The sequence below is a fragment of the Pteropus vampyrus genome, unplaced genomic scaffold (assembly GCF_000151845.1).
Source record: "Pteropus vampyrus isolate Shadow unplaced genomic scaffold, Pvam_2.0 Scaffold528, whole genome shotgun sequence".
In the NCBI taxonomy this organism is placed as follows: Eukaryota; Metazoa; Chordata; class Mammalia; order Chiroptera; family Pteropodidae; genus Pteropus; species Pteropus vampyrus.
The window spans coordinates 141,265-152,622 of NW_011889309.1; the positions used below are offsets into that span (position 1 = coordinate 141,265).

Genomic DNA, 11,358 nt, shown 5'->3' on the forward strand with positions numbered 1-11,358 from the left:
GGGAATCTGTCAAGCAGAGAACAGCTGAGAACCAGCTACAAGGCTAAACATAGCTTGGTCTTTTGTCAGACATGAGCATTAGCTGTTATGTTTCCTCAGGAAGTATACCCTGCCAGGGTAGGAACTGGTCATGTCAATGAAAAGCTGCATTTATGTCCTGGGCATAAATGTTCATAAATGCATTTAAAAAACCTATCTGCTTAAAACATCATTACTTTAAAAATGGGGTCTGTGGCTTTTAGTAGTGTGGAACCTAGTTCGAGTTGGATTTCCCCTCTCTCTTAACCAAATTCTTACTCTATGGATGGTTCTTAGTACACCTCTTCAAGGTGGGTAGTGGTGAGAAATGAAGGCTTACACATGGGCAGTGGAAGCATTTTAGAGCGTGCTTTTTACTCCTGGGTGGGTTTTCTCCTGTTCAGCCTGGATGACTCAGAGGGATGCCTGACTAGAAGGGACCAGGGGCCAGCAGTGCCGCCAGAGCATCCTTCCATTTCCACAGCAGCAAGTGTCTCTCTGGCCCTTGGAGAGGAGAATCACACTCTTAATAGACATTTAGAAAACAATTATGACCACCATAACACCTGAAAACATGTCAGGAATAGAGAGCACTAGAATTTAATATGAGATCGCTCTGGATTGACTGAGGACACAGTTCCTCTTTATTAAATCATTGATGAACCACTTAATAAATGGAGATGCTCATGGAATGAAATGAACTAATTACAATGGTGCCAGAGCTATATCTAGAGAAAGAGCACACAGGCAGGAAAGCACAAAAGCCACAGGTAGTTTACAAGGAATTTGGCAATACAATTAGGTGTGTTTTCTTTTTTATACAGACCTCTTTCTTCAAATAAATACACCTGAATCACAAAGGAAAAATTATACAATAGCCTTATAAGTGAGAAAGAAACCAATATACCTCCAAAAACAGTAGGTTTAGAATGGTTTATGCATAACTAAAATGCTTTGGGTGGTGTTCTTATCTTGAGTGGCAATCAAAAAAATAGAACCAGTACATATTTCCCATTATACATATGTATCCTATACAGAATTCAAGAATAATAGTTTAACAGCTGCAAGATTCCAATTTTGTGGGAGTAATGGCAGCTAAGTGGTACTGTGTAAAACATTTGTAAGAACTGATTGCGTATTAAGTTTGACTACTCATCATTATAATTTTAAACCTACATACACTGAACATAACATTATATGTATTTAAAAATTGTTATTTCTTCTGTATTTAGAGGTATTTTTTTCCTTTCCCTTGACTTTTTGTTATAGCTAGTTACTTCCCTAGGAAAATTCAATATGTTGAAATAGTAAAGAGAAGCAAATCCAATTTTAATTCTATGTTTAAAGATGAAAAGCATCTGCCATCACCTAACAAAACATCCCCCATTACCTTTATAAAGCGAATATTAACCTAAATAGCTGCTAAATCTCACCTTTACCCATCCTCCTCTGCCAGTTTCGTTCCTCCTGGCAAGGCAGTCAGCTAGTGCCTCTTAGTTCTCACATGTGTACAGGACTACAATTTAAATGCAAATAACCCTGTGCCTCATTATCTGAGATGTTTGTGCAGACACAGTACAGTTGTGACTGTGCCTGTGAAAATTAAAGGAGGTTCATCTGCATTCTAACACACTCATTACTTTGAGTAAATTCAAAAGAGCAATTCATCACTGCTTTCAAATTAAACACTGGCACAGCAGAGTGCCTAGGTTACTGAGGAATGCCTCCTTTTTTACAACACAGGAGTGCCTTTCTACAAAGGAAATGAGATAGGAACTTCTCTCACTGTAGCTCTTCAATTAGTTCCTGATGACACTAGGTGATTGAAATAAGAGGCTTTAAAAAAAAAAAAAACAAACGCAGCTAATTGAGTGGAAAAGATACATTATGGTAATACTAAACACAATTGGAGGACAATCAATATGCATTCCAAATACTACTGACAGGAAAATGACCACATCAGCCTAAAATGCAAGAAAATTATTGACAGTGATTTACCAAGCTGATATCACTCCAGAAGATATTATTTTTTATTTTTTATTTTTATTTTATTTTTTGCAAAATCGTCTTTTAAATATAAGGTTATTTTAAAATAATTCTTTGGTTAAAGTATAATTCAAATAAAAAGTAGCAATTCCTGGAAGCCTTTTGCTAGAGGGTGAAAAATACCTCCTTCTTTCAGCCATCAGATGGCCATTTAATCAGCTATTCAGATTCTATGAATGTAAATGTAATAGAAAACACTGTATTCTGAACTCCATAGTGGGGTGAAGCAATAAGCTCCTAGCTACCAATGCAGTGATGGAGAAGAGAGCCTGGGAAAATGAAACTCCCAGCTTGTGCATTAAAATGTGCCAATTATTCTAGTCCACAGAGGAAAAGATGTGGCATTTTAAAATCATGGAAACCAAAGTCCCATCTGTGAATAATACTAGGGTATTAGTGGATTGATGTGGCACACTTGTGCAAGCAGCAAACTGTTTCAGACTTTCAATCCCCATTAAATCCTTTAGTTAATTTCATCTGTTTGTCTCAGATAACTTTCTACCTTAAAAAAACAAATCCTCTCTACAAGAAATCATCTGGTTCTTCTTATCTGGCATTTCCTTCCTTCCTTCCTTCCTTCCTTCCTTCCTTCCTTCCCTTCCTTCCTTCCTTCTTTCCTTTTCTTCCTTCCATCTTCCCCTTATCAACAGTTGTTCTTAATTAGTATCAGACTAAAATAGAAAAGAACTAGCCTGAACTTCAGGTTGTAATATCAACCTAGAATGTTTGGATGAATATAAAATTTTGTTTCTTCTTTTACACATAGAGTCAACATGATTTCTAAGGAATTTCTCAATTGAAGTCCAAGTTTAGTTGTTTAAATAGGTAAATGTGTAAAAAGAATTTAATGTGAATTCAGATTGTTCAGGTTATTTTAATAAACAATCTGGATAACTAAAGCAGAGGAAAAACCTCTTTGTTTACTTAGGGTTTTCCACCTAAATTATTCAGAAAATGATTTCAGATCTCTGCCTCCTTTTGATGGAGTAGATGATAGCCTAAGGCTCTGTCTGTATTGGACTCAGGACAGTGGATCGTAGTCCAGCAAACTAACCTATTAGGTCATTAGAGGGCTAAGACAACTTGGAAGGAGGGAGAGGATAACCTATTCAGTGTAAGCACAGATACAGCTCATGGCATACTGCTACTATTTTCAAGGAAATCTTGTGTGGTGTTCCAGCATTATTCTGAGCATTGAAAGTCCATGAACAGAATCTAATAAACATTATAGATCTGATTAAACAGGAGATTTACTTTCTTATAGATAAAAGAATGAATGGCAGCGCCACTACATTAGCTGTAATGTGAAGTTTCTCTTGAAATCTTTAACAGGAGTCTTTCCCTCATTTTAAGGTTAAAACATTTATATTAATCAATGATGTCAGTGTAGAGTTATTTCTATACCCAGAAGCTGGATCAGTGTTTGTGCAATGCTAGAAGACATTAAGATTTCTTTCTTAAAATGTAAAATTCATGACATATTTCTCTGACCTTAAAAAACCCTGACTATAATCCTATTGCTGATTAACGTACACAGCTGGCACGCTTTTGAGCCCTCTTCTTTTCAGAGATCATCAAATTCCCATTTCAAATAGGAGCAATGATTTATTTTTATATACCATATGTTTTATGCACTGGGGTTTTGAAGTTTATTCAATGCTACAATGTATATTGATTTGTTTTTACATTAAAGTTCCATTTAAATGGCTGGGATTTCATTTTGCACACATATTCTACACAGTGAACTCTACTACACCAGACCATTCATTGTCTGCTGCCGTCAGCAGTCAGCTATTCAGACAATTAAATAGACATTGATGACTGATGTTTTGGCTTGATTGTCATTTATTTTTCTTTTAAATAAACTCCCTCTAAATTTAGGAAGCAGGTATGATGGGAAACCACAGGATGTGGCTCTCCCAATTTTCCTTAAGTAGCCCTACCTACATATTTTAAGTTATCATAGAAAAACAAACAAACAAAAAATGACAGCATAAGTAGCAGTGCAGTCATGACTGTCATTTAAATTAGTTCCCTGACTTCATAATACTTCCCTGGTATAACTGATGCATTTGTGGATGTCCTGTTAGATTGACATATTCCATAGATAAGTGGACAATGATCTGACCCTTGGTATGATTTGTAAAGGTGTCCATATTGCACAAGAATGAGCACTTTACTGATCAATTAATGCGTCTAACATACATCCTTTCAAAATGTTAACTTCCTTAACTAGTTACCATAGTCCAGACTCTAGGGCCAAAGAAGTAACCACAATGATTCAGAAGTGCCGTGGCTCTTTCAGTTACAACATAGATAATTCCAAGTCACTTTATATTTTACAAGTTCTTTGCTCCTACAATGGAATACTTTACACATTTATCTTATCTTCCTCCTGAGTATCCAAAAGTGCTTTGGAGAGCAAAGTGCTTTGTCTCTCCATTTCACATATAGATGCAAGGGGGAAGGGCTGTTGCAGAAAGCTGTAGCCAGCTGCTCTAGAGAAAATGTGGTGGTACCAGAGAGAGTAAGTGTCAGATTCCTCAAGCAGGAGTCTAGAGCCAGCAGCACTGGTGTATGGGTCATATTGAGGGCAGAATTTGAAGTTTAACCTAAGAATAACTCTCTGCGGGGCATGTTTTCTGATAACCTGAAAAAAATTCCTCTGCCTGGCTTTACCTAGCAGGAACATGGTGTTAAAAAGAAAATCCCAACACCAAACTGGCAGCTCAGTGTCACTCCAGCTGGATTCTGGACATGTCCTTCCTCCTGCATCCTTCCTCTGGATAGGCTGGCAGCTCCCTTTGGGAGTACTCAGGGTGGTTGACTATGCATAGATGGAAGGAAGAATACATCCTCTGCCGTAGTGGTGTCTCAAGTTAGGAAGACAATTTTCAAAAGAGTCCAGAGAGAATGGATTTTATCCCTGAATCAAGTCTTTCTCTTATTCACACAGTCTCATCACAAGAATTTTAAAGCATGAAAGGAAATATGCTAAATTATTCTGAGCTGTCCACTTAGAATATGGTGCAAATTTTTCATTGTTACTAAACACAAAAAATGACACTTCTCCCAAAGGCTTTCTAAAGCCTTATCTTTTTGTTCACTGGTGTGGTTTATTCTTGTAGCAAGGTCTCTCTCCAATTGAATCCCCCAGTTGGTCCATGGGTAAGAGGAAGGATAGGTGGATCTGTCAGCTGCCATATTCCAGTTTCTCCCAACTCTTCACAGGAACAAAATCCCAAGTATGGAATCTGAAGTAAGAGTAGTAAAAAAAAATGGAAAATAGAAAACAGAGGTTTAATGATTTAACTGTTACTTAGACACAAAGAAATTCAGGTGGCCCTTGAGAATAAGGAATAGTCATAGAAATTAATAGGGGCTTTGTAGACATGCATCCCTTCCAAAAAATCCATAAAGAAAATTAAATAGATGAAGTGGATAGAGGAAAGACTATTTACATCGCAAAAGGATTCATCAGAAGGATTCATTCAATGGTGAGCTTCACTACTGCAATTAAGTAATTGTTTACAGCTTGCTTCTTAATAGTGGGAGAAAAGAGGACAATAATATATAAAGCTAAGGTGCTGCAAGTTAATTCCTACTTTCCTAATTGCAGGTAAAGCTAAAAATGCAGCTCAAACATTTCTTGAAATTATACTTAGACAATGGAAAAGATTATTCAGTTTTTGAAAAGTTGTTAATTTGCTTCACCCAGCTTTACTTAGTTATTTAATTTTTTTTGCATGTGTATCTGTAACATTCAAAATTGAAGCTGTGCCCTTCCTAACTTCAGTAGTCCTGGCATTTAAAAGTTTATTTTTGTGTGTGTCCAGACAACAATCTCTGCCTTCAGGTAGCTTACAGAGTAATGGGAAAGAGAGATGCATAAATAAACTTTTAAAAAATTAGAAAAGAATTACAATCAAGTTTGAATTAGGTTCTCTGGGGGCAGATAAAGGAAGCATATAAGTCAGCCTAGAGGGAAGTGTGTGGGAGGGAGGCTGACAGAGAAAACTCTTTCGCAGGCAAGAGGAAGAAAGAATCCAGATGTGTCGGTCTCATGGGTTTTGTGTCTCACTGCCTTGTTCCTGGGTCTGCCTTTCAGCCTGACATTTTAAATCACTGCTTCCTTTGGCCTACCGGCCAGGACCTCTCTTCTGGCTGAGCTGTCAGATGCTGCGTTTTGGGCCACTCACTCTTCTTTATCCAATCCACAGTCCCTCAGGGAAATCCAGAAAATTTGCTTATAATTCTTAGCTACTTAGCTCTTAGAAACTAGAACTAGCTCAGACATGCCTCCTTCTCTCATATACAAGGTCTAATAAAGTGCCTCACACAGAGTACCACTCAATATATCTTGGTTGAGAGAATCAATAAATGCATCTTCCCAGCTCAGAAAACATGCTTCAAAGAATTTAGCTATCAGCCAGTCATTGAACTGTTCTAGAATTACTGGGCATCACAAACCCTTGAAATGCAAGCATGAATTACCTTTCGGACCATTTGTACAAAGTCCTTGGAGTTCTGAGGTGACAGGCCCTGAAGTTGGCAGGTACATGCTTCAAGGGAGGATGCATGGGCCACAATCAGGATGTTATTTCCTGGATGAAAAAAGCAAGGACTGGGAAGACCATTTCTATAAAGACATATGTAAACTTTGTAAGTACTAGAAGCCAAGCGTTTCAGGGAGGGGCAAACATTGTCAAGGAGACAATTTGGCCAAGCAATATTTTGAAAATGCTTTGTATTGTTAAGGCAGCCTAAGGTTATTTTAAAAAAAGCCTTTAATTTTAAATTAATTATAGATTCAGAGGAGGTTACAAATATACACATGTATATATAAAATTATAGTTCACCTTTCAACAACATAGACCATGCCGAGTCCTCTACGCGGAGCCCTGCACCATGCAGGTTTGAGATGAGCGGGCAGGGTCCGCTTATGTTGTGATTTTTTTCAATAAATACTTTAAATGTATTTTCTCTTCTTTATGATTTTCTTAATAATACTCTTTTCTCTAGCTTACTTTATTGTAAGAATTTAGTATATAATACATATAACATACAAAATATGTATTAATCAACTGTTTATGTTATCAGTAGGGCTTTTGGTCAATAGTAGGCTATTAGTACTTAAATTACAGGGGAGTCAAAAGTTATATGTAGATTTCTGACTGTGTTGGGGTTGGCGCCCTTAACCACTGCATTATTCAAGGGTCAACTGTACATATAGCATATATACAATACAATTGTATATTATATACACTATATATATTGCACTATATATACAAGCATATTTACATATTGTGTGGGTATATATATAGTGTATATATAGTACAATAGGCACATGCACTCGCACGTGCGTGCATACACACACCCATACATACACCAGGAAGGTCCCACACACCCAGCCTCTTCCAATGGTAACATCTTGCTTAACTGGTACACTATCAAAATCAGGAAATGGACACTGGTACAATCCACATAGCTTATTTAGATTTTACCAGGTTTCACCTAATTCTATTTCATGTATAACTTTTTGTAAACACCATCACTATCAAGATACAAAACTTTGCCTACAGTGCTCTCTGCTGCTCCCAATATAATTTTCAGTAACTGTAAGCACTTGAGACTTTCCGGTGGCTAGAACATGCTGAGTATCTACAGCAGGGGCATGGAAGTTGTCATGAAGTGATGGGCTTTCTGAGTGATAACTAAAAGGTGAGTTTCATCCATATACTGCTGACCAGGGCTATCCACTGCTAACATTTCGGTGTATATAATTCCAGTTTTTACTGTATGAAGGCAAATATTTTATCTTAAAAAAGCTATAGGAATGTACATACTCTTTTGTAATCTGCCTTTTTCACACACAAAAAAATTATAATGAACAGTTAGTTCTACATCTCATCAAATATTTGAGTTCAGTGTTTATAAAATCAATAGCAAACAGACTCGAGTCTCACAGAACACTCTTTGTTTGGTGGTAACAGTAATGGCATGTGTGTTTGTGTAGGTGTATTTGTGTGTGGTATCCACGCTCCTGGATCAAATCATAGACAAAACAATGTTATACTAAAGAACTTTTTGAAATTGTAATAGAAAACCTTCTTCACAGAGTGCAAGATAAATAGATGGAATGCAGAATCTAAGTTATTTCATAGAGTAGCTAAGTCTGGTGCATTCCCACGGAATATCTACCATTTTAGGTATCCAAGAGAATATTACAAATTTAACAGAAAGTATCTACAAGAAAAGTCTGGAAATATTTTTTCTTTCCTATTAAGTAAGTCTACCAAAGCAAGTTGAAACATCTTGAATAGCTTATTAACCATGATGGAGAAACAGTCACATATTTAAATATGAAATCCAAAATAATACCACTTACCTTTACTTTTACATTCACTTATTATTTCTTTTGTTACTTGGAAACTTCTACTGATATAAGTGTCATAGGATTCTGAAACCACTAATTTGCTTACTGGAATGTGAGGTCTGTAATAGAAAAATGAATAAAGACAATAAAACATTTTGGTCCCAAGACAAAGGAATTTATATTACTCTAAACTTTTAAGACCTTTCTAAAGTTTCCATAATTCTGTTTATCCATTTCCCTGGAAAGGAAGGAATTAGAGGGAAGAGAATTTCTGTTATACAGAAGTGGGGTTGAAATGTACAGACTGTACATAAATAAAGGATTTGAGTGCATGGTGGCAGAGTGAACAGTTGAAAAATGAAATATTCAGTGCAGGTTTCACTTGCAAGCTGACTCATAAGCAGTTTGACTTATTTTACTGACCAACAGTCCTGGGCCACAGAGCCAATAGCAAGCAAAGTGGAGAGTAGATCTCATTATCTATTTAGATCACCAGATATCTCCTAAGCCTCTCTACCATAGCCTTTAAAACTATAAGCAGAAAGGATAGGTTTTATTTTTAAATTTTGTTCCAGCTTTAATGGGATATAATTAACATATAACATTGTGTAAGTTTGGGGTGTAAGACATTTTCATTTGATACGTATATATTGCAAAATAATAATCACCATAACCTTAGATAACACCTCCATCATGTAACACTATTCTTTTTCTTTTTTTTTTTTGTGGTGAGGACATTTAATATGCACTCTCTTAGTGACTTTCAAGTATACAATATAGTATTATTAATTATAATCATCATGCTGTATGTTAGATCCCCAGAACTTATTTATCTTATAACTGGAAGTTTGTACCCTTTGACCAGCATCTCCCCATTTTCCCCAGTCCCTGCTAACCACCACTCTACTGTCTGTTTCTCTGAGTTTGGCTGTTTTAGATTCCACATAAGTAATAGCATGTGCAGATATCTCTTGGAGCTCATGTTTTTATTTCCTTTGGATATGTACCCAGAGGTGGGATTGAAGGATCACATGGTAGTTCTATTTTTAACATTTTGAGTAAACTCCATACTGTTTTCTGTAGAGGCTGCACCTATTTACATTCCCACCAATAATGTAGGAGGATTCCCTGTTTCTCCACTTTCTTGCTAACACTTGATATCTCCTGTCTTTTTGATGATAACCATTCTAACAGGTGTGCGGTGATATCTTGTTGTGGTTTTGATTTGCATTTCCATGATTAGTGATGTTGAGCATCTTTTCGTGGTCCTGTTGGCCATTCGTATGTCTTCTTTGAGAAAATATCGATTCGGTTCCTCTGCCCATTTTTAATCGGATTGCTTTTATTTTACTACTGAGTTGTGTGAGTTCTTCATATATTTTGGATATTAACCCCTTATCAGATATATGATTTACAAATATTTTCTCCTATTCTGTAGGTTGCCTTGTCATTTTGTTGATTGTTTCTTTTGCTTTGTAGAAGTCTTTTAGTTTGATGCAGTCCCACTTATTAATTTTGGCTTTTGTTACTTGTACTTTTGGTATTATATCCAAAAAATCGTTGCCAAACCTAAAGTCAAGGAGTTTTTTCCTATGTTTTCGCCCAGATTTTTTATGGTTTCAGTTCTTATGTTTAAGTCTTTAATCTATTTTGAATTAATTTTTGTGAGTGATGTATGACAGGTGTTCAGTTTCATTCTTTTGAAAGTGGTTATCCAGCTTTCCCAACAACATTTATTTTAGAAACTATCTTTTCTCCATTGAGCATTCTTGGCTCCTTTGTCAAATATTAGTTGAGGGTTTATTTCTGGGCTCTTGATTCTGTTCCATTGGTGTATGTGTCTATTTTATGCCAGTACTATATTGTTAGGACTACTATAGTTTTGTAGTATAGTTTGGAATCAGGAAGTGTGATGCTTTCTTTCATGGTTCCATACAAATTTTAGGATTGTTTTTTCTATTTCTGTAAAAAGTGTCATTAGAATTTCAATAGCAATTACACTTAATCTATAGGTGGCTTTGGGTGGTACAGGCAGTTTAACAATATTAATCCTTCCAATTCATGAATGTGGGATATCTTTCGACTTGTTTACATCTTTGATTTCTTTCACTAAAGTCTTGTAGTTTTCATTATATAGATATTTCACCTACTTGGTTAAATTTATTCCTAAGTATTATATTGTCGTTGATGCCATTGTGAATGAGATTGTTTTATTCTTTTTTCAAATGAGTCATTGCTAGTGTACAGAAACACAACTGATTTCTGTATGTTGAATTTGTATCTGCAGCTTTATTGAGTTTGTTGATTAGTTCTGATAATTTTATGGTGGAATCTTTAGGATTTTCAATATATAAAATCCTATCTGCAAACAAAGACAATTTTGCTTCTTCCTTTTCAGTTTGGATACCTTTTATTTATTTATTTTCTTGCTTGATTTCTCTGGCTAGGATTTTTAGTACCATGTTAAATAGGAGTGGTGAAAGTAGGCATCCTTGTCTTGTTTCTGATCTTAGAGGAACAACTTTCAACCTTTCACCATTGAGTATGATGTTAATTGTGGCCTCATCACATATGGCCTTCATTTTGTTGAGGTATATTCCTTTGACACCCAATTCATTGAGTGTTTTTATCATGAATGGATGGTGTATTTTGTCAAATGTTTTCTTCTTCATCTATTGAGATGATCATATGATTTTTATCTTTCATCTTTCTATTGTGGTGTATCATGTTTACTGATATTTATATGTTGAACCATCCTTGCATCTTAGGGATAAATCCTACTTGATTATGATGTGTGATACTTTTAGTATGCTGTTGAATTCATTTTGTTAATATTTTGTTGAGAATTTTTTACATCAAGAATATTGGTTTGTAGTTCTCTTTTCTTGTAGTATCCTTATCTGGCTTTGGTATCAGGG

At 35.8% G+C, this 11,358-nt stretch overlaps 1 protein-coding gene across 1 annotated transcript in view; it reads right to left on the reverse strand.

Annotated features, from left to right (window-relative positions):
* Window positions 1–635: 635 nt before the first annotated feature.
* Window positions 636–11,358, reverse strand: part of UBASH3B (ubiquitin associated and SH3 domain containing B) — a 133,604-nt gene continuing 122,881 nt past the window's right edge. Inside the window, exons 12-14 of the mRNA XM_011383579.2 lie at window positions 8,453–8,559; window positions 6,559–6,668; window positions 636–5,318 (exon numbers count right to left, since the gene is read on the reverse strand). Of these exons, the coding sequence (XP_011381881.1) occupies window positions 5,181–5,318; window positions 6,559–6,668; window positions 8,453–8,559 (355 nt within the window). The 3' untranslated portion in view covers window positions 636–5,180. The remainder of the gene's footprint in view (window positions 5,319–6,558; window positions 6,669–8,452; window positions 8,560–11,358) is intronic.